General features: G+C 37.5%; 1 protein-coding gene across 1 annotated transcript in view; it reads right to left on the reverse strand.

The window, feature by feature from the left end:
- Window positions 1–25,051, reverse strand: part of GABBR2 (gamma-aminobutyric acid type B receptor subunit 2) — a 448,010-nt gene that overhangs the window by 331,966 nt on the left and 90,993 nt on the right. The window contains exon 2 of the mRNA XM_072329174.1: window positions 8,405–8,542. Coding sequence (XP_072185275.1) covers window positions 8,405–8,542 — 138 coding nt within the window. The remainder of the gene's footprint in view (window positions 1–8,404; window positions 8,543–25,051) is intronic.

A 25,051-nucleotide genomic window follows, 5' to 3' on the forward strand; every position in this document is an offset into this window, starting at 1 on the left:
ATAGATTCAAGGAAAGGGGTAACTATTCCCCAGCTGCTAGCATCTGGCAGCAAGGATTTTGTGGCAAACTTGCAACAAAGATGAAGTGTTTCCAGATCTGGGAAGAAACACATAAGAAATGTTTTGCTGCTGCAGTTTCTAGGCACAGGTTGTCAAAGGGTTAGGCATTTCAGCTGCTGTCAGACTTCAGAATCTATTGATCTTAACAGGGAAATCATGGAAGAAAGCAAATCTCTCATTTGTATATCCCTAAAAACTTCAACTTTATTGCACTTCAATTATTTTATTAAAGTATCTGCTGTGCAGTATGTGAATAACAAAACTGTCCCAAATTTTTTATTGAATTGACATTTAAGACAGCCCATGCTTTTCCTCATGATTTCTTCTTTTTTTTCCTCCCCAGTTCAAAACTGAAAATGTGACAAAGAAATAAAGTGAACAAAATGAAATAGTAATATGAGATGCATGTATTTTATGCTATTTAGAAATAGTGCTTGGTTCAGGCCTCATGAAATAAGCTACATGTGAATGCCTTAAACCAAGAATCACCTTAAAAGAAGCCAAAAGGTAAGTTAACTGATTTTGTTTTTCCAGAAACAGATTTCTCAGCAAAAATAAGTAGCTAATATTTTTTATCCAGACTTTGGTACAGGAAAATATGCTAGTCTTCTAGACTGAATGAAAATGCAATATTTGTCAAGCAACAAATTTAAATTTTACATAACTATCTTCTAACATTATTTCAGTGAAACAGATTTTAAAAATACATATTAATGCTCCATAATTTAATTCTTTGCAGTTTTTAAACTTTCTCTTTATTCCTTAGGTCATCACACATTCAGTTCACATAACTGATCCAAATCTAAACAAAAGGGAATGGACTGATATGGAAAAACATCTAAGAAGAACAAAAATAATGGAAAAGATATTTTCTCCTTCAGAACATGCAGATCAGAGTTAGACTAAACATGCAGATTCACTGCTTGATATCTCTGACCTAACTCTAGAACTTTCATAAAATAGTTTATTTTACATCTTATGTAATAAACTGATTTTGCTGACTTCAGATCAAAGGCAAAAACCAGAGCATATACTGCCACTTGCTGCTTTATTCAACTGCAGAAATACAAGACAAACAAGATGAAAAAGAACAGCTAATCATATTTAAATTAAACGAATACTGGATGGAAGCCAATCTCAAACAAAGAAAGCCAGCTTAAGCCACTTCATCTTGCTGTAAATGACTTTCATACATTTAGGCAGAAGGCAAAAAGTAGGTGAAGGAAAGTCCTGACAGATCTGGTGGTGCACGTGCTACAGAGGATGCGTATTATTTTCACCATTCTTCAGCCTAGAAAATTTCCAAAACTTTCAATTTAAACTTTGTGGATCAGATTTCTGTAATTCACAAAGATCTAATGCTCATATCTGGACTGGAGTACAACTGAAGCACTAGGAATAAGGGTCAGTGATTTTACCACAAAGTCAGAACTTTCACCACGAAGTTAATTCTACTGCTCTTCACTCACCTCCATGGCTGCACTGAAACATCTATTTCTCTAAGTTAAAGGATAGATATCAAGTGGGATCAAGCACACTGTTGGCAAGTACACAGACAAAACCAAGCTGAGTGGCATAGCTGATACAATAGAAGGAAGGGATACCATCCACAGGGACCGGAACAGACTTGAGAAGTGGGCCCATATGAGCATCATGAGGTTCAACAGGGCCAAGTGCCATGCGTTGTACATGAGAATCCTGCAGTGTGTGCAGCGTGTGCATGCAGCTCAGAAAGCCAAATTTAGCCTCAAAAGAGAGATGGCTAGCAGGATGAGGGTGCTTACTGTCCCCCCTCAGCCCTCATGAGGCCCCATCTGGAATACTGTGTCCAGGCCTGGGGCCCTCAGTACAGGAAGGAGGCAAAGCTGTTGGAGAAGGTCCAGAGGAAGGCCATGAAGATGATCAGAGAGCTGGAACACATCTCCTATGAAGAAAGGCTGAGGCACCTGGGCTTGCTCAGCCTAGGAAAGAGAAGGGTCCAGAAAGATCTCATTGTGACCTTTCCATGGTTGAAGGAATCCTGTAATTAGTATGGACACTGACTTTTTATATCAGCAGATAATGACAAGAAAAATTAGGGACTGCTTTAAACTAAAAGAGAGGAGATTTAGATTAGGTATTGAGAGGAAATTTTCTTACTCAGAGTGTAGCAAGGTGCTGGAACACATTGCCCAGAGAAGCTATGTATGCCTCATCCCTGAAGGCATTCAAGGCCAGGCTGGATGGGATCCTAGGCGACCTGATCTAGTGGGTAACCCTGCCCTTGGCAGGTGTTGGAACTAGATGATCTTTAAAGATTCCTCCAACCTAAGCAATTCTGATGCACAGCTAACTTTCTAAGCCTAAGTCTGTTCTACCTTTCATATGTGCTACCCACAGAGACACAGTCTAATTAGGAGGCACGGTACCACTGATCTATTTTAACTCCCCATGTGTTTTCTGCCCCAGCAGCAACGGCACAGCTTCAGGAGGGCCACATCAATAACAGCAAAGTTCCTGCTGGCAGCTTGTATCAAGGGGAGGATTTGCAGAACTAAAAGGTCTCTCTACTTCCAAACACAGCAGATTCCTTCTCAAATGAGGAGAAACTTCATATGAAACTACCTGAAGGTCAGTCCTGCTGCATTTTCCTCTTGTTCAGGAGCTCCCAGGCATTTCTATGATGAAGAAAGCAAAACTTCTGTGTACACAGCTAAATCCCAAAAGCGGGACTAGAATGTCATCAGGTTAGCACCTTACATAATAAGACCTCAGGAGGTATTTTCCCTAGCATGCTTCGCGTGGTAGAAGTATAACAGCAGCAAAGAAAATCTACAAAAATCCCTAAATCCCAGGAGATTGGATAAGAAAGCAAAGGAAGGAGAGAATAAAAAACACAAATAAACTGTGGGCTGTGAAGCCAAAAGCTCCAGTGTTGTGGCGCATTGGGTCATATTCCAATGGGAGACAGGCCTGTTCAAATGGTACTGCCTGTGTCTCATAGATAGAAGGAGCTAATCTTCTTAGCCAAAGACTACTTTAAATGCCCTTTTCATTGCTCAGGATAATAATACATGGAAATTGTGCAGTGAAGGCAAAAGTAGCAAAAACTTACTGTGCCGGAACAAATGAGCCAAGGAACATGAAAAAAAAAAGGGTTTTTTTTGTTATGTTTTGTTTGTTTTTCAAAAGTTTATGAGGCCATACCAGAGTTCCAAGTAACTAGCATGAGGATTTAGAAAATCTAGACATTAACAAGATTAAATCTGACCCAGCGGTCAGTAAAGAAGATTCTAGGCTGACTTGTGCTATGAAGGTGTTAAAAGTAGTGATTATAGCCTGTATTAACATGTATTTTGATGAGGAAAAGAGACAGCTAGTAAAGTGCAGTTTTGTATAGATACATGCATCCTACACCACTTCAACACACACACAAGCACAGCCCAAATCCTGCTTCATAACCTACTGTGCTTTACTTCTCTGCATTTTCTTTCCACTGCTTTTTAAACTGCCTTCTCAGTGTAATCAGTCACATCTCTATAATAGCAGCTGGACAAGAAGCAATGCAGGCCATAGCTAGCTACAAGTTATTTCCATGTTCATGTCACAGCCTCTTTTTCATTCAATTGGATCTCTCTCCCTAACAGCTCGGTTAAATAGAAATATAGAGAGGCTAATAATCTCCAGGAAATTTTTTATTAAAACCTGGTTGCAATTGGGCAGCAGTCAGAAATTATTAAGATGGCAACGAAATCACAGCAGTCTTGTTTCAGGAGGAAACCTAGGATTAGAAGCAGCAGAGATTTTCTTTAATATCAGTAGTCTTCCTGGTAATTCAGACATAGGATCACAAATGCTTACAGATCTACAGGATAATGAAACAAATCTCAGGGTAGGCTCTATAATACTCCACAACATTCAGTTAAAGAATTAAAGGAGTTTCCTCTTCTAATATACGAACCTGCCATATTAATATGGGAGACTTTTATTTGCCAAAAGTCTAGCACACAAAGCAAGCTATACATTGTGATTAGAGTACCTACAACTTTCTTTAAAAACATTCCAGCATGAAATGCTGAATCCAAAACATGATTTGTCTTGTGAATGTCCTTATGATCGAACCACTGAGCCTGTAGGATATCTACAGGAAGCAGTAACAGTTAAGTCTCTTCCAGAAACAGTGTTTATTTCCTGATTTGACAGAAATAAGAAAAATAGTAGACTGTAAGGTAAAGTATTTATCACAATAGAGGAAAAAGAAGAGTCCCCAAAATTGAGGGGTTCCACAGATTGAGAGAGATGACCCATTCGGTCAAAATCCTCATCTCAGTTAAATGCTTATGCTAAGATGGCAATCGGGAAATCAAAAGTGACAGAAGGCAATGGGAAAACAAGTGAAATAATAATCTATACAAATCAGACTCTCCTGAGAGAATAAGAAATTTACATGGAAATATAAACAGCAGACAGGTTGAAATAGGAGAGAGCTTGAATTGAGAACAATCTTCAATACTGGAATAGGCTCCCCAGGGAGGTGGTCGAATTGCCATCCCTGGATGTGTTTAAGAGCCGTTTGGATGTGGTGCTCAGGGATATGATTTAGTGGAGGGTTTTTGGAGTTAGGGTACTGGTTAGGCTGCAGTTGGACTTGATGATCTTCAAGATCTTTTCCAACCTGGGTAATTCTATGATTCTATAATTAGGAAATATTACTTCCCAGAAAGGGTGGTTAGGCACTGGAATGGACTGCCCGGGGAGGTGGTGGAGTCACCGACCCTGGGGGTGTTCAAGGAATGACTGGATGTTGTGTTGAGGGACATGCTTTAGTGGAAGCTTTTGGTAATAGGTGAACGGTTGGACTGGATGATCTTTTAGGTCTTTTTCAACCTTGGTGATTCTATGAGTCTATGATTCTTCATTTCATACAACCTGGACACTATCAGGAGTGCATGCTTCAGCATGTAAAATAAAAATATATAACTGCTCATTTTTATTTTACTGCAGATCCAGTTAATGATCCCTCTTCTCACTGCTTAATGGCTTCAAGTACACACAGAAAGGGAATGGGGATAAGATGAATTCTAAAGAATTTTGATATTGAAGTATACCCCCTTCAACAAAGTAAATGATCCATTTACTCTGCCACGCCTTTATGATCCATTGCCAGATGAACAGAGTACTATTAACACTTTATAATCAAAATACCAAATGCTCAAATCAATTGCACACTGCAGACTAGAGCTGTACAAGCAGTCTCCAGCCTGCATTCAGACCACTGCTCAGCAGAGCACTGTTTACAGGAACAGCTTGTGAAGAAGCTTTCAATTTTCCAGATTTGAGAAGCTAAGGAAATGTATGGCTGTGCCTCTCCTTCTAAGAAGGTGTGTACAGCAACAGTTTGCAGGTTTCATCACCTTGCATAGCTCAGTGAAAGTCATTAAGGATAAGTGTCTGCTGTCTAAAACAACTTGCACTTTCCACAGATACAAAAAGCTTCATTAAAAAATCATTACTTTTGTTACAGTAAGATAATTGAATCAGCCAGCAGTTGAAGGCAGCCAATTGAGAACAAAATCTCCTGTTCTGTTGCTGATCATAAGTAAATCAAAATTTGTCAAGGAAAACTACTTTCTGTTTAAATGCAACATGGAAAGAAGACAAAAAGGCACCTTCAGACTAAGACTACCAAAGCTCTGATGGTCTCTCCTATTTCACATTGTTGCAGTGAATTCAATGTAATCGGCAAAGTAAAAGTCAAAAAAATGTAGTCTTTATCAAGAGAATTCAGTAAAGAAAGACCAAAGCTATCTTGCAACAATTTATCTCCATTTCCTTCCTCTCGTCACTATTATAATATTCTTTGAGTAGCAAATGCAACTTCACTTTCAGCACATTTGTGTTTCTGCCTTTTACTTGTTGCTTGTTTTTGAAGACTTTTTTTTTTTTTTTACTTGAGTGGGGAAAAAGTAGATATAAAAAAAAAAAAACAAGGAGGAAAAGCAGAAATACAAAAACCTTTTGAATTTGTGGCTAAAAGAAAAGTTTTCCAGGTATACAGTTTGGTATCATAATTGCTAACAGAAGTAATTTTTCAGGTGTTATGCTGTTCTTCTTTTCTTCCCCATTCTTCCCAATACTCTCAGTATCATCCTGCATTTCTCTTATGAGAAAGATCCACTTTACTCAATCACAAGACAACTACATAAATAAACTCAAATGTTTCTGATAGGGTTAAGAGCTCAGTTTTTGTGACCATGTGCACAACAGAACTATGGAGTGGGACATCCAAATGCAAATTCTCTAATCCACAATGCTATGTGACCTTAATCTATATACACACTTCTCTTAGACTGCAGCATGAAATCAACAGGGTCACAATTCATTAAGGTGATTTTGCTGTGATTCCTTGAGGTAGTGTTTCAAGTTTAATGACGAGAGAACAGTCTTGCATCTTACCAAGAGGTAAGATTTACCAGAGAGTATTATTTCTCTGGTTTCAAGAATAACAAATTTCTACTTTGTCTGTCTGTGCAAGTTATATCTTTAATCAAAGATGTTCATGTTGGAAAATCAAAAGGAGTGGAAGGATTTGAACTCTTTCTATGCACTACCTTATACATGCTATTTCTGCTGATTTGCGTATACAAGTATTGCTGTTTCTGTATGACACATCACTTCCACAAACTGCATCTAGAATCATTCCATTGCAGCTGCACCATCCACTGAGCCTCACCACACTGCCCAGCCATGCTCTCATCTGCATTCTTTTGTGATTCAGTCAATCAATATACAAAAACCTGCCACAATGTGGAACTATGCCATGTGAGGATTGATCCAGTGCCTGTAGGACACTAAGCTCAAGGAGGAGAGAACCCCTTGATATACTGATACCATTAATAATGTTTAGAACCTACTCACAGCTGTAGCTGTTAAATACAGAGAAATAGATGCTGTCTGCTAGCAATACTTTATATCATAATACATATATTGACAAATTCAGCCATTTAAAAGCAACTAGAAGCTTTCTAATTGCCTTTATTTATTGACTGAACAACTGCATTAAACAATTGATTTTCAGACGCTATCAGGCAGAACTTGAATAAAAATGAAAAAGGATTTAACAAAATGAAATCCCATTTCTTAAAACATCCTACATCATCTGGATGTTCCATGTGACAAATTTTCAAATAACAGAGCTCTAGCTTTCATTATAGCCCATGGACTAGGCCACTTCTAAGACAGAATGGCAAATGATAGTTTCAGGCTTTCTCTTCCTTTCCCAGCTTTCCCCAGAGATCCGCTATTATTCTATTTCCACAGTACAACTGCTATGCTTTTCACATCAGAAAAAAATAAAAATAAAAAAATCCTGAAGCATAAAGGAAAAAAAAAAAAAATAAAAACCTGATGGGACAAGCACTGCAAACACAGTTAAGATGTTACTTTAATTATCCTCTAAGATTTTCCCATTTATACTCAGATCATCATCTTCACAAACTTAATTATGCTTCATTTGTTCATTCTACACTCATCTCAGTGAGTATTCCAGGTGGAAAAGAGGTGTCTGTTTGCAAGAGACACCTCAGGTAATTATTATTGTGTAGAAAATTAACAATATATATGTATTTTTATCTTTGGGTAATATGGAGTAAGAAGTCAGGACTATGCCACAGCTGAAAAGCAAAACTTGTGGCCTGAACAGACATCAACGTAAAGATCATCACTGGGCAGATGACTGAAGAAATGGAGAAAATCACACTGCTATCATCTGCATTTTAAAGATTAGAATTAATAAATTCTGGCTCCTCAGCAGAAGAAACCTTTCCACAAACTTGACCTTTGAGAAAGTCAGAAAGAACAGCTGGGAATAAATGTGCTCTGTAAGTCAAGTACTGAGATACTTATGCAGTTACTACTTACAATTTATGCACTGCTAACACTTTCAAAGTCAATAGGAATTATTGCATTATGATTGAGTAGAAACCGTGTAAACCCTAGTGTATCATATTTTAAGGACTGATGAGTTGTTTCCTCTAACTTCAGTTAAAGCCTAGATTTGCTCACCTAGCGTGACAAAACTTAAAATAAGTTTACTTTTTGAGATAGATCTAATTAATTTTACCCAGTCTGCTGAGATGCACAACTTTTGCCCCATATTCTCATATTTTTTGAGCACAATGTCATGCCTTAAAAATCTAAAGCTGCATAGAAGTGGCTGCTCTTCACACACTGACCTTCAAAACTGCTGTAGAGTAAATCATATCAGATCTTAAGTTTAAAAAGCATTAAGTGCTAAGTTTCTTTTTTAAAAACGACAGAGGTACAAAATAGTCAACACTTCAATATAATCAATTCCATGTCTTACCTGAACCAAATTCCATCCTTTTAGAGATTCGGCAATGATAGAGGTAACGGTTGCACACACACCACCAAAAACCATCAGATGATTAGGTCCATATTTTATTGCATCATAGAAGGCTTTGAGTCCTTTTGCATTGTCACACTGGAAAACAAAACAAGAGAGGCAATATTTACTACCACAAATAACTTTATTTAGTAAGAAATAAACTACTGGGCAGGGAAAAATTTGAGGGGTAGCAATTCAATTGTATAAATTATAAAATCTTTTGGCCCCAACAAGAAAAACTTGAGCACTCTGGAATGCTAGCAGCCTGAAACAAACAAACACACACACACCCAAACATTAAAAAACAAAAAACAAACAAACACAAAAACACAAAAACAAAACAAAAAAAATAGAAAATCTCTCCTTATGTCACTCAAAATGTCGATGTTTTCTTTCTATACGAAGCCAGGATATCTGAATTGTGATATCACCTTTTGACAAATAATTTAAACAAGAAAACAAAGAAAATATTATTGAAACTTACGGAAAAACTACAACAACAAAACTTGAAAAACTTGAAATATAGCACTGGATTTCAGTAGAACTTCCACAGTTGAAGGAAAGTTTGACATCACCTCTTGCAACTGCTTGTAAAGCTTGTAAAGTCCATCTAAATAATCACTCCCCTCATGGCCCCCAGTCAACACTCTGGATATGTATAATATTACCATTCGGTCCAAAATATACACAACTCTGCAGTGATGTATACATGTATAGTAGACAGCCTGTCATTCAGAAAGACAGCAAAAAATCCGTAACAAAAATGTGAAAATAATAATCATCTAAATCTAGGAATTAACCTATCTGAAAAAGATATGCATTTCAGTCCTTTACTAGACTAATAATAACTTACACAGCCTCAGCTTCATTCCTGAGCTTGCAGAAAAGTATTAATAAAACTTGTAGCAGAAGTTCAGAATTTGATTCCAAACTGTTTTGTAAGTCAGCCTACCAAAAAAGTTTTAAGGCCAGCTGCCATTGTTCCAGCAATTGCCACACTTCTTCACTGTTGGCTGTTTTTGTATAGTTTTATTTATTTATTTATTTTAAACAATATCCTCTGCCCTCTCTTCACTCCTGCACAAAATCTTCCCCACTATAATCTTTACATAAATTATTGTACACCAACCTCCAATATTTCATTGTACCAATTCAATAAAACAGTTCATTTACTATCAACATCCAAGTACTCATTGTTTTCTATTCAGCTAAAAGAATAAAGATTTTGCATAAGACGCTTGCAAGCTTACATTAATCTTCTTACTGAATTGATACACCAAAAGAAAAATTATTCTCTTTGCGAGTTACTTGCAAAAATAGAATTACTGCTCTTACTATTCAGAAGGATGCAGATAACTACTGGATAGGCTTCAGAATTGCATAATGTAATAAGATTTTTTTTCTTATTACAGGAAAACAAACAGCACTTGGTAGGGCAGTGGCTCCCTTGACAGTCTGATGGATTGTTAGCAAGCCCACAATATGAAAGAATCAAGACTATGATCAGGCACTGTCCTCCATCCTTACTCCCCCATCTCCTACTTAAAGATCATTTTATTCCAACTGCAGCTAGACTGCTGTACTGCTGCTTTATAAGCAATCAAGGAAAACAGAGCTTCAAGAATATGAACTTGTCTGAAGCCTTTCCCCTCATCCACCCATTTCAAACTGCAGTGAGATTACTGGTTTCACATCAACTTAAAACTAGACAATATAATTCACGTTTGCATTGTCAGTAATCACTTTAAGAAATACGTACATGAAATAAGGAGAATGTCGATAATAAAATAACAGTTGGGAGCTGTAGCCCACAAAAAAAAAAAACTACATGTAAGAAGTTACAAAGAAGTAAAATTCCGCATTCTAAGTGGCAAAGACTTACAATCCGCAGCCTGAAGTAAAATTCACACTAAAACTTGCCTTTACATTACAGAATATCGACCAGTTACGCAGTTGTAAGGTTGCCAGTGGGTCGATTTGCTGGAAGGTTCAGAATTGTGTCACGTAGACTTTTTCCATTCTTATTTATTTTCTCTCCATACATTTATAAAGATGCTTACATGAAAACAACACTTTCCCAGACACAAAGCATTTCTCTCTGGAAGACATTTAAAAAGTCTTTTTCCCTCTATCAAACTATTAAGAGTCACACAGCAGAGATATGTTACCAATCACTACAAAACATGCACAACACATGAGGTTCTGCTGCCTAAGATTCAGTTACAAGCAGTAATGCTATAACACGATGGAAAGTACAGCAATAATTGTAGGGCAGCAAAGTCTTTGGCTACAACAAGTGAGGAAAAGCAAAAAGGCAGCAGCTGTAGACACAACAAATGAAAGAAGCTGCTTACTTTTGGAAGACCTGAGACCTCCAGAAAGGTACCCTTGCCTTCCCTGACAACTCTTAAATGAGATCTGGGGAGGGGAAGATCCTGTCCCCACCCCTTCTGTTCACTCAGCTGCACCTGAGCTCCCCTGGGTTGGCCCTGCCTTCCCACCAGGTACTCACCTCACTGCTTCATAACTCAGCATTTCCATTACACAAGCCTACCGTGTTGTCACCTTTGCACAGTCATCCTGGCTAGTCTCCCCTCTCTGCCTCTTAGGCTACCACAATTAATTACAGGAGTCAGTCTATTCCTTGATCAAAACTACCAAAATAGTTCAAAATATGCCTCAGAGATAGAAAAAGAACCTAATACTTTAGTTGGCCACAACTGGATGGAAGCAAGAGGAGAAAAAAAAAAAAAAAAAGAAAAAGAAAAAGAAAAAAGAAGAAAAGGTAATGTTGGGAGAAAACAGACTTTCACATTTGTTTAATGTCACATTTCACAACACACACCATATATAACATTCTTCCTTGCAAGCAACTGAACAGTCTGTCGCAAGCATTAAAAAGTAAACATTCAGATAAAGTTAATAGCTTTAAGGAGCCAGAGAGACAAGCTGTTATAAAGGCTTCCTGCTGTCTCTAGCCTGAAGAATGTATCCCCAAACCTTTTATAATACAACTTTTTCAGAAATCCCAAACCCTGTTGATGCTCACCATCATCTATTGCCAAACCCTAACATATGCCTAAAAGTGGGCAGTGTTTTTGAAAGGCAACAAGATCAGACCACAGAGATGACCACCCTATAACCAATCTAAATTGCTCTCATCAAGTGACTATAACTAGGTTCAGGAGCAACGCTATGCAGAAATCTAATTACAATTCAACAAAAGCATGCATAAGAACCAAAATTCATAGAAAATGGTGGAGACTACAGAGTCCTGGCCACATGCAGATGACAAGAAGCTGACTGTGTTATTAATTTGAGCATGACTAACAGCAATGAAGATGAAAGAATCCCTAATAAAAAGTCAAAAATTGAAACAATTAAAAATATCACCCAAAGGAGACGGTGCTGTTTTTGCTCTTCCACCTAAATTGACAATAATGTCTCTATTTTACTGAGCTGAACTGCAGCCAGCTCGCTTTTGACTCATGTATAATAAGAGACAGACGTGCTGCATGGTTGAACTTGACTGCACATTAAAACAGCATGGTTGCAATGCATTTGGCTGGAGAAATTTATTACCATAATTGTACCTTCAAGTACACGTGATTTAGTGCATGACAGAGTTTTCTTTGGAAGAACGGGTTTGAAGCTACTCGTCCCAAACATGTTAATTGTTTTGCTTAGCCTCAGACAAGAGCTGGAAATAAGATGTGTACAAATAGAAAACAAACATATTAATGAATAATTATATTAAATGTATCCCTTAACACACTGATGTGGTACAGATTGTATGGGCAATTCTCACTGAGAAACATAAGCACATCAACAAGCAAAATATATGAGGAATTCTACATCTCACCAAGACAAAGACTTATCACAGATGGCACCTCACAAAGTCATAGTTTCCATTTCCAAGGAAACAGAATCACATATTTCAATTAGGAAAACAGAAAGATGAACTGCTACATAGGAGAGGAGTTAAATGAGTTTAGAGACTGAAGTGTTAACCTTTCTGAACCTTCTTTGAAGGAATCTGGCAAATAAGGACCATCATCCTCTACCAAGAAAGGAATTAGAATAAACAGGAAGAACACCCTGCCTGAAGGGTGATAGGTGCACAAGGACAAGAAACCTCTCTGGGGAGAACAGCACAGCAGCTGAGATCAAAAGAAAGACCTTCTTGGATGTGTCCAAAGGGTAATGGCTGCACAGAACCGTGGAAAAGTGCATAGCCCTGAAGCCACAAGAAGCTGAACTGACCTCTGTCTCCTAGGAGGGCTGCCTGGCAGACAGCAGGATATCAGGGTATACTTTCAAAGCCTCAGAACCACAAGAGTGACACAGTGCTAATCCTCAGTGTGGAGAGTGGGGATTTGCATGTGTCTGTTGTTTCAAGTTTGCTGACTCCTATTGCATTGACAGGTCTAAACAGTTACAGGATTAGTAGGAGAACTGGTACCTGCAACTTAATTTAGTTAGATTTACAAATAGTCATGAAAATGCTCATGAACTGATGCATGATTATATTCAGATTTCTATTTACTGAATGTCCAGGTGTTTCTCAGCCATATTCTAGCACAACTCTACTTGTTGGAGTGAAACAAAACCTGAAGAATTGTTTTGGTATTTATTAAGCTTCTGAATACTTAGGCTATAGATCCCTTATGGAGAGAAAGAATAACCCACAGCTGTCATCTGCATATTGAAATATCAGACTATTTCAAGTGATATGAGAGCTTTCAGCAGCACTCTGCACTAAATACCATCAAAGGGAAGCAAATGTTCATAAATATCTGATGAGACCTCTTTGAACAGGGAGAACAGTTACAAAGCATTATTCCCACCCTTCACAAAATCTTGCTCTGGAACTAACTCCACATTAAGCTAAGAGAAAGGAGCTAGGAGATGAAGAACACCAAAATGATTTTCATTTGGGTTTCATTCAGACTTAAAGTCATCAAGCAACACTAACAATTCAGTGAGGAATACATGGAAACTGTTCTGAGCTATACCAAAGGTCAACCAGATTAAAATCCTATGTCTAGGCTTACAGACAGGACATGCTTCTCTGAGGCAACATTCAGAGCCCAAAATTCCATTTGTTATTTTAATTGTTCTGGCTGCATTTTCCTTCCATAAGCTTGTTCAATGGCTCTTGACATCCACAACATCCCATGACAATGTAATTACTGACTGAAGGAAAAATAGCTTCCTTGCATTTGTTCTAGAACTCTTCACACCATGCTATAGTACCAGTGAATCATCTTGTCATCAGATGTTATGATTTTTTAAAATTCACAAATATATGAAAATAAATTGGATTCATTCAGAGATAATTAAAACAAAACCCAAATAACCCCCACAAATTTCCAAATACAGTCAGTGATGTCCACAGGAAACACAAGTTACTGGTGGCTAGCATAGTGTTCTGGGAACGCGGGGTTAAATGCTTGCCCTGTCCTTACATGCAGTGGATTTCAGTACTCTCTACCTGATCCACTATTCCTGTGTTCCTTATTTGAAACATATCCCACAGCTATTTCGGACTTCTCTACCTCCAAACTGAATTTATCCCAAACTGCAGGCTATCCTACATGATTTCTCTATCATTTTAATTACTAGCAATCAGACTTCATTCTGATAGAGGAGTGGGCATGGTAGAGAAGGACTTAATTCAGTGAAATATTTCCCAGTAAAATAATCCTCTCAAGTTGACATCTTTCTATTTGTCATACTTTGGAATTTTCCCTATATATCCCGTTACCTTGCTGGCCGTACAGGGAACAGTTCACAGTGCTGCCACAAAGGGACTGCTGTTTAACATCCCATTTAATAACTTCTATTTTGCCTCTGGTACCACCTGTCTCTTCATAAATCGCTGGTTCCATTGCAGTGTTGACAACTAACTATTTTGTCAGCACTTTCTCTAAAAGACAGTCTGAACAACTTTTGAAGATTTACCTTCTTGCCCGATGTCATTTACTTTTTCTTAGTTCACTACTACTGGGACCTGAATCCATCCAGCAAAATAGATAAAAATTTCTTGTCTCTCCCTATACAAGGAGTATATGTATGTAGGTCACTCTAAAAGTAACATCTCCTATTTATTTCCATAGTAACTAGAACAGATACAAAAAGCACAATGATGTTGTTTGATAAAGCAAATTCTCATCTACAAAACACCATTTTTTCAACAGTCTCCACCAGTAGCTATGCATTTCACCAGGGATGAGCAAGAGCCTGCATGCTGCACTTATAAAACTCTTCACCAGTGGAAGTGAGACTCTGTTGCTGTCTCCACTGCTGAAACGCACCAACTACTGCCTCAAGGTTTTTACATCCACTGTTTGGTCTCCACCAGTGTTCAGCATGCATCAGTGAATGTGAATGGGTGCCAGTTTTTCCACATGGAGGAATTCAATGACACACCTTTACTTCATCTTTACTTCATATGCTCTTCCATGTCAGACACCATTGTGCCAGACTGCCCCTCTACTGCCATCTGTTGCACAGAAGCAAAAAGTAATGGAATATTGGTGGGAAGGTCCAACCTCTACTGCCAACACCTGCCTCTGATGTTGTGGGCTAACATCATAAACAGGAGGCACTGCTTTTGAAGGAGCCTTCGTATTTTCTCCATCTCTCTTTTTAAGTTACCTGTTTTCATTTATATGGCTTATATTTTCTGCCTTTTTGGTAGTTCCTCTAGCATAAAATATTTACACAGGATGACTCCAGTTTAAGCACTCCACCATAAAACAGAATAGAAGAGTAAAAAACAAACAAACAGATAAATCCTACACAATCATAACCAACCCTGCCCAAGTTTCCACCAAGATTAAACAGGTACTAAGACCAGAGATGAATCTGACTTCCTCCTTTTGCACTAATTGGGGTTCAGCTTGGAAGTTGAAGCCTCTCCTCAAAGAAAGTTGAAGTCTTTTTTTTATCTATAACTGCTACACAGACAAATGTTCAGAAGGCCTTCAAGAAACATTTTGCATGATATGAAGAGACATTCTTTCAATTATGTGACTGTATTGTGTTTGCATGGAAAGGTTTTGGTAGGTGGGATAGACTCTGTGAGCAGATCCTAACTGCTGCTCCATGTCAGATCGGAACCAGCTCCAAAACGGAAACAATGCTGACCAGAGCTGAGTTGTGAACATGCATAAGAACAGAATAAATAAAAAATAAATAAAATGCTGGGTAGCTAGAAACCATCTAAGTCAACAGATTTCAGTATACGTATAATTACCCCACAACCTCTACATCTTGCAGGACCACTTCATGGTCTTAAGGCAATGTCGTCAACAGCAACAATGAGAAGCAACTTCCTTCTAGGATTTACCCGCCCTCCAAGTAATGGGAATTCTAATTTTTTTCTGTTACTTCTCTCTAACAGGATTTTCAGCTTAATTTCAACTGACTGTAATAATGCCTTTTGTTTTTAGGATGATGGTTCCTTCTTCGGTGGCTCAAGATGCATTCATAAACACAGATGGTTCACTGAACCCAAGGACCCCAAATGCGTCTGCTTCTCCTCTCCATGGATAAACCTTTATGAGTAATTTTAAAGGGCCCATTGCATTCTTTTCTCTAGCTGTAACAATAATCAAATGCAGTAGTAGGTCTGTGCCACAATGAATTTTGAAATTCAGGTAACACTGACCAAGATTTCTCATTCTAAATGTCTCATTAACATCTCATTTTGAATTGCTAATGGAAATCTAACACTTGGGCCAAAGCCTTAGAGAGATCCTATTGTGCAGAATGAGCAATTAGCCAGATCCCTCACTATAACTTATTGAGTTCTCCTGGATTATTCTGCAGCTGGGCCCATCATCTAACTAGAATGAAATTGGTGTTGATTGAAATATTCCTGGGCCAGAGGGTTTCTATAGCATCTGCACGATGTCTGATCACCTATAATATTTAGTCCATTCTATTTAACTCATTCCCTTCTGCGCTGATTAAATAATACTACAGAAAATATTTTTTGCAGATGTTTTCTAAATATCAACGTTTATTTAAAAGGGTAAGTGTACACATACATAGTGCACAGAATTTTTTTCCCAATATCTTCCAAGCTGTGTGTGGGCATCTGTATTCACATATTTATAATAAAAATACAAAAAAAGCAAACCTAAGCCTTAGTAATGTCCAGCTTTTTTCCGACATTCCGACAATGCTCAGATGCTTACCAGATATTTTTGTACATGGAATCATTCAAATTGAAAAAGACCACTAAGATCATTTAGCCCAACCCCCCAGCCCATCACCACCATGTCCACTAATCACATCCCTTAGCGACACATCGCTTTTTTGTTTTAACTTCCCCAGGGACAGCGACCCCACCACCTCCCTGGGCGGCCCATGCCACCGCCTCACCACTCTTCCAGAGAATAATTTTTTCCTAATATCCAACCTGACCCTCCCCAGCGCAACTCAAAGCCATTACCCTTTGTTCTATCCCTAGTTACCTGGAAGAAGTGGCCAAATATCAACAGGGAAACGAATATTTTTCTCATTTCTCCTTTTTCCATCCTGCATAATCTAAGCTGCTGTTGTTATGTTTTATGGAAATAAGTGGAACTATGGAAAAGCACAAAAGTTTGGAAATATTGTGTAGGAAAATGAAAATAATGAAAGATGTTTTAAAAGCAAAAAAACATCAACAAATAACACATCCTGTTCTTGAGAATAAGGTGGCTCAATTTTCTTCAGCTTTTCTAATTTTTACCAAAGTTCAATATCACAGTGATTTCTAATAAAGTAGGGAATTAATTTTAATTATTCATCAAGACAAAAATATCTCTGTTCTTTACTTGCAGCAAGAGGCTTTTTAAAACTCCCTTAGGAAATCAGTTGTGTTTTGGCATTTAAGTAACCGCAGAAGGTGCTAATTGTTTCAGACACTCGAGCCCCAAGATCATTATCACTTAAATTTATTGATGCAAACTACTTACTATTTTGCTACCTCACATTTTTGAGAAAAAGACATGTGAAGTAGTAGATTTACAGGGCATTTGCCAGTTGCAGCTCAAGTACAAAGTGAAATGTTAAGGGGGATAGTTTTGTCAGACTCCACACAGAGCCACTAATGTCAACTGTACAATTTGGTATTTGCCTCATCTGGTGCCTTCATGTTTCTTCTTCTTCCCCTGATTCAGTACAATTTATTTTTTCACTTTTAAAAATAAACTCTATTTTCATATACTGTTCCAGATTTAGTCATAATCAGCTAAAATATATCAGTTACTTTTCCTTTGTTCCATGAAAGATGCCATTTTAGAATATAAGAAAAAAAGACAATAGTGAAAAAAATAGTAAAAGTAAAAAGATGTATGATCACATGTGAATGTGTGCTTTTTTCCTCCCATAGCTGGTACATAAACACTGTAAAAGAAAAAGATTTCAATATAAACAATCAAAAAAATCAAAACAATTTGCTTTTCCCAAAGTTCTACTTTTCCTGCCTACAACTGACAAGATAAAATTTGTTTATTTCTGTATAGTGACATGAACAACATACTACCTAAATGAAACTAAATTCAGTAAGATATTGAATACGGATTAAACGCTTGTCCTTAATCGTGCCTTGATGATTTCACAAAGACACTGTACATTACAGAGTCTGATATACTGAAAGTGACACAACTTTTAACTGCAGCTATGCTCTGCAGTATGTATGAGGACACAGAAGAGAAAAGAATATAGAAGAAGTCCAAATTTATGAATAACAATCAGGAAGCTCTTGCAGATGGAAGAAAATGGAACTGTACTAGAATAAACCATCTGAAGTAACAACAACATGCATTATAGTATGTCTGACTTCCCACTCTTGAGTAATAAGCTGCACTGAAACTGAGAGGGGAGTGCAATGATGTTTTGAAGAATCACTTGACCCTCAGCTATCAGTAAGAACCAGTTGTGAGGGAAATCTGATAAACAGTCTTTCTTTTTCATAACCAACTCACTCCTGTAGAAGACTGATTTTATAAGGGTTAAAATAAATAAATCTTTATTCTAGGTAATTTTATGACGTGAAATTAAACTATTACTGTTCAGAGATGTGGAAAAAGATCTCTTGAATTACTTTCTGGTTATAAGTGTTATGATGAAATAAAATGTGCCTTCATCATACAGAAAAAGGGTTTGTCTTAGTGTGCATAATTACAGAGGTTTCTAAATAAACAATCACTGAGGAGGACAAGAGGAATAGATGATTCTGGGAGCCTTCAGAACTGCTCTGACAGCAGTTGGTCACTTAGAAAATGTGAGATCTCTTCAGCTACCACAATAATATCTGCGGCTTTCTTGGGAATATATTTGAATTGTAAAAAAGTTCTGAAAGCATGTGCTATTTTTGACAAATAAGACCAAACTCTTTTCCTTTATTGTTCATGAAGAATGTTAAGTGGCACAAATTAGATTAGCACCCAGAATGGATATTTCTGAAGCCATGTTTGAAACTATTTCTTTTTTTTTTTCTTTTTCCACAGTAAGAATTTTGAAAACACTTTAAAAGGGCTTAATGAATTAAGAATGGTAAAAATAAATTTCTTGACCCAAAGGTTAAGAAATTCTGATATGATATTCTTCACCGTTTTAATTAAAATAATGTTATGCTGTAAAACAGCTGAACTTTGTCTACAGTGAAGTAAATGCTGCTGAGCTATTTTATTTAAGGAGAAATAACGTGTGTTCAGTTGGATAAGATACCACTTAAGTTAGCCTATAAAGGTCAAGTGAAATTCATAATATGCTTTCATTTGACTTACAGAATATGCCAACTTACAATTTCATAGAAGTCTTAAACTGCATATGGACAGAGCACATAGGTATTTGCTAGGTTCATGCTCCCTTTCCCCACTGACCTTTTTTCCCCTACCTGGGTGAAAAAGAGATAAATAAATAACACTGAATAGTGGCTTAAGCTTGTCTTAATTTAGCTTAACATACTGGATTTCTCTAGTAGGTGGAAAATTCCTGTGGTGGCTACAGTACTCTAGAACTTACTGACCTGAGGATCTTTATGCAGTGGAAATTTTTACAAATTATATTACTCAAAGGAGAACTTAAGATTATTGAGAATGTTTTGGAAAAATGGGACCTTTTTATCAAGGGGTAAGAAATGGTACTCAGACCTACGGTCAAGCAGAGACATCCTGCAGCAAGAAGATCTCCAGTACATGAGAGACTAAAACATGCTCTTCATTCAAAATTATTGCAACCAAGTCGTGCCATAATGGTGTATTATCCGTTTCCTACAGATGTGTTTTCAGAGATCAGAATGAAGGCAGAGAGCAACAGAGACCTCCCAAAGGGATCAAATAAATTAACACGAACTTGAGGTGCTGTGGACTCAGCTCCAGCAAATGAGTCGGCCTGGAAGGGCAGGGAGATATTGGAATGGAAACAAAATTCAAAAGGATTCAAACTTCACACAACGGCCAGGGTTATCATAGATATGTCATCAAGCCTTCAATTCAATAACTTGCCAAATTGGTTTGAGTGCTACCCTTTTAAATGCTCAACTTGATCTACTGTAAAGGGTCTAAAGTGCAAGAGGTACGAAAGGCAGCTGAGGTCCCTGTATTGGCGCAGCACAGAGCAGAGGAGCTGATGGAGGCCTGATGGCAGCTGCAGCTCCTCGCAGGGAGCGGAGGGGCAGCGCTGAGCTCTGCTCTGTGAGACAGCGACGGGGCCCGAGGGAACGGCATGGAGCTGTGCCAGGGGAGGGACAGATGGGGGTGAGGGACAGGGTCTGCACCACAGGGCGGTGGGCATGGAATGGGCTGCACAGGGCTGTGGGCATGTCCCTGAGCTCTGGTTTTTGGGTGGTGCTGTGTGGAGCCTGGAGTCGGGCTCAGTGATCATTATGAGTCCCTTCCAATTCAGGATATTCTGTGATTCTACTTTTGTTTTATATGCAAGGAAATTAATTAATGGAGATTAGGAATCACCTCAAAAACAAGGAATGATCAGTCTGTCTTAATTGTGAATGCAATAGGACCGTAAATGGATGCATTTTTTTAACTTCAAAGCTACACAAACAAGATATCGTCTTGGTGCTGCAAATTGCAGCAAAGAGCCATTCCTATCTAGGATCAAGACGAGCGTGCAGATTGCCAAATAAATCCTGAACATTTGCATTTAACAGCATGATCTGTGATTTCTGCAAGCAGAATGACCAATGTTCTTCCCCTTTGGAGTATCTACAGGGAACTTTAATTAAGCTTGCTAAACACACAACATTACTCACCTTAATGCATCAGCTCTTGGGGTTTTCCCCTGTGTGCTCCAGAAAAAAATAAGATATGGATCAGAAGTCAAAGAGAGTTGAGCAGTATGCGGGTAAAGTACCCAGAGTACAGTGATCAAACCTGCATTCACCCCCAAATCAACCAGCTGTCTCAAAGCAAATACACTCAGTGACAGTCTGAAAACTGCAAACAACCTATAATAAGACCTGTTAGTTTGTCCAGCTTGTCCTAGTAAGATCTGTCTATCTTAACTACTTTGGTTCGCTTGTTAAATGTGTTACGTATTTGTGACAGCAAACTGATTTGTTCTTGAACTCATTGCCTGCTTTCCATCCATGATAAGCTTTCTGTGATTCCAAAAAAAAAAAAAAAAAGAAAAAAAAAAAAAAAAAAAAAAAAAAAAAAAAAAAAAAAGGAAAAAACACTGCTTTATTCCTAAGTGTGAAATCTCATTGAAAAGCACCAGGAAGAACTTCCAAACCAGTAAATCCTCTGTCACTTGTTTAATTACCTTCAGGATGTGGCTACAGTTGGCACCTTGCTGATTGCTGCTATTCATTTGGCACATAATGCTCTGCTAGACACTGCTATACTTTAGGCAAGTGCTTGAATAGGATTTGTGGCTATGTAAGTTGGCTTTTTTGACTTCACTAAACTCTACTAAACTCTAAATTGAGGAACATTACTAAATTGTCATAGTGAAAGATTCTCAGACTAATTTATTACCTGCATGGACAAACAGATTCGTTTTTTTCTATCTACTAATAAGACTTCCCTTCCTTTAAAATGATTTTGCCAGACACACTCAGTCTTAACTTACCCAGACGAAAAAAAAAATCATAAAAATATCAAGCTACTTGAGGACAGCCTGCTTTCTGTTACACTGTGTACTCCAACAGATCTAAATTGCTTTAAGATTGCACAGGGAACTGAGCAGATTCTTGACATCCGTTTTCCAAGTATGTACCGACTGTCACCCAGAATCCTAACAGGTTGAAATGGTATCAAATGATAATAGGATGATTTTAATCATTTTGTCAAGCACAGCTGACACTACACTGTCAAGTTCTGTAAGAAGTACTTTGTAAAGCTTTAGACCTATTTTATTTCTTGCTGTGGCATCACATAAGAGGGAAAAAGTGTGAATGACTCAAATTTTTTGTGGTGTTTTTTTTTTTAGGTGACAAACTGAAGGTGAAATATTAAATCAACAATGACCCTGCCCACGGAAACGTTTCTTAAAATAAACTATGCTCTGAATACCTTAATAGATTTCAAGTGTTTTGCTTAAAATATGACATTCCAAGTGCCCCAAGGGGAGATAAGAGGTCGCTATCATTAACTCTTCTGGTACAAAAAGACCATGCAATAAAAGAGACCTAAATAGGTTTACTATTGGCTATATGAACTTCCACAAAGACTCACTGCTGTGGAAAATGGTGGTGGCGCAGGAGGGACAGATAACATCTATTCCAAAACCAGTAGCAAAATGTACACTTGTACAAGCAAGCTTGTATTACGGTTTCAGGAAGCAAGTTTTGAGACTCGTTTTGCTACTCGTCCACAGCTGAGTGAGGAGAGCTTATGTGAGTGGCTCCCAGTTTAGGCAAAGTGTGTTTGACTAATTACAGTGGATATCAATAGTTGAAATATGTGAAATATGCTAACTCCACAGTGAGGCAGATGAGACAATTTCACATTATCCTTTCTACTTTGGCAAATCATATATACATACACGTGTGTGGTGGCACATACACACATGGGCAGGGGTACAAGAAGGACAGCAGCTTTGCTGGCTGACATAGATCTTCCTGCAGTGCTAATTTGACTGCTATGCATTAAGGGTGAACAACAGTACAGCAGTTAAAAGAAGACACCTTTTCCAATTTCCCTCTTATCTTGCCTTTAGGAAGACAGTAATTTACCAGCAGACTTTCTATATCCAGTTTTTAAGAAGAAACCCAGAAGAAAACAAAAAAATTCCACTAGTATCTCCAAGAAAACACAGCTGGAAGAAAATTCACTTGCTGAGCTGTTGCGTAAGTGCTGATGAATAGCATCTCAGGTACTGATTTATGAGAATAGGGACAGCTCCTTCCTCAGCCCAAGTGGAGACTGCATTCCCTAGTATCAAAAAAGCCAGTAAAACTGAGGGGGAGATTCCCCCAGTGCCTTCTACTTACACTGCTAGATGTAAACCAGAGGGAGACTGAGCAGAACACGGGCTTCCTTCCAGTGTGCTCAAGATTTACTTTCAGCTATTACATGAGTTATAAGATTGGAGACTCACACCCACACTGAAGAAGAAAGGAGACAGGCAAAGATTTTATTAATCATAAAATGCACAATATTAACGTGGATTTGGGTGGCATATGGTGTGCTGGCACGCAAACATGTGCCTGAGCAGGGAAAAAAAAAAAAGGTGTTGTATGTCACCTCAACCACACAGGCTTATTCACTTTTTTAAGCTGAGATTACCAGAATTTTTTCAACAGATATCAGTTAGAAGCAGATATGACAAAACAACTACACCTCCAGATTCCAGAACTTCTCATGCTTTAAATTCACTGTGATAACAAAACTCTGTTGAGGTAAGGGAAAAGTGAAAATTTGTCCACTGCATTTTTCATGGTGCTGTGATCACTTCTGTGAATTTACTTTAATTCATAAATTATGCACAGTGTGTGTTCATGATAAACATTAGAAACAAATAAGAAGAAATTAATAAAGTAATGAGATCACTATAGGAAAAAAAAAAATGGATTAAGTAAAATTAGACTACAAGAGTTATTTGCAGTATTACTCCTCTGAGAAATTATTTCAAAAGATTTTTTTGTTGTTGTTTTTGTTTTTATATTCAATAAACTTACAAAAAGCTTCTTAGTATTTAAGATTTGGTATACAGACTACTTATAATTAACATCTGAGTGAAGTGGAATAGAGAATTACAGAGATTGAAAACAGTGAAAAGCTTAAAGCTAACAAGGTATTACTTCTTCTTTTAACTATCTCCTGACTATTTAAAGGAGACTCTTTAGAGCTCTTTTGATTGTTTGCTTTAATTGCTTGTGCATCACAGCCATCAGGTGTACTATAAGCAACTTTATAATAGTCACCACCATATTCCTTACTGAGTAGAAGTAATTTGCATTCTAATGTGATTCTCTATCACTTACAGTGAATTTGCTCACACCTTAAAATTTCATTTAGCAGTCTAGTTTAGTTTTTCCCAAAAACTATTTAGCAGCATTAGTTGCTATGCTGTCTCATTTTCAGCAAATGTTTAATAAGGCCTCGATTGCTAGTTTTTAGGGTCCAGTGAAAAGGATGCTATGATTATTAAGGTTCTTTCAACAAAAACGTACATAAAGCCAAGACAATCTTATCAAAGACCAAAGTACATTAATCTGATATGAAGTTTTAGTTTAGGATAGGAATAGTCCTTTTTTAAGAAATCTCATTTTATAATGTATCTGTGTTAAATGTAACCCACAGATAATACTGGATTGTGCAACAGAATGCAGTTGGCACTTACTTGTATTTAGAAATAATAGACCAGAAGTGATATTGGCACAGCCTTAATCTATTATAAAAAATTTAATTGCATGTCATTTGCAAACAAGCCCCATTTTACGACGTTACAGCATTTCTGTAAGCATTCCTATTAACATTCATCAGCCATTCACTTCAAACTTCAAGAAAATATCTAAGATTGAATAATGTCTTCAAAATGATATTTTTTCTGTGTGAAGAAAAATGCTTATTTTCTAGGCAGGATTATATTGTTTCTTTTTCATTTAAAATACAAAAATCAGATATTAATGTCCTTAGAAGAAGATATCATTCCTCAATATGCATGTTGAGACAGAGTAATGCTCCTTCTAACTGAAAGAAATTCAAGACACCTTCAACAGAAAAGCAGAAGGATACCTTGTCCAAGCACACCTTGGCTCTGGAGGTTAAAATATTCTTGCAAGAAGCAAGACTGAATTACTTCAGGCTGAGAAGAGACGCAAACATCAGGCTCTAAATATCTGCTAACATTGTAAACACAAAGGTCAAAGTCAGCTAGCACTCCATTTATACTTAGACTAGCCTCTGCCAGTCAATGCTTGTCAGAATAACCCTTTTCAGACTCAAATCAAAATGCAGTATCTCTTTCAAGCCATTGATTCTTGAAAAGAGACTGGTGATGTACAAGCATAAAATTCTATTCTGGTTTAATGGATTTATACCCTCAGAAGCTAGCAAAGCACAGAATATTAGGTTGGAATTCAGTAAGTTGTGGTTTTGATTCAAGAACTCGGTAAACTCAAAAAGGCAAAAACTGTAT

The sequence above is a fragment of the Excalfactoria chinensis genome, chromosome 2, assembly GCF_039878825.1.
Source record: "Excalfactoria chinensis isolate bCotChi1 chromosome 2, bCotChi1.hap2, whole genome shotgun sequence".
NCBI lineage: Eukaryota > Metazoa > Chordata > Aves > Galliformes > Phasianidae > Excalfactoria > Excalfactoria chinensis.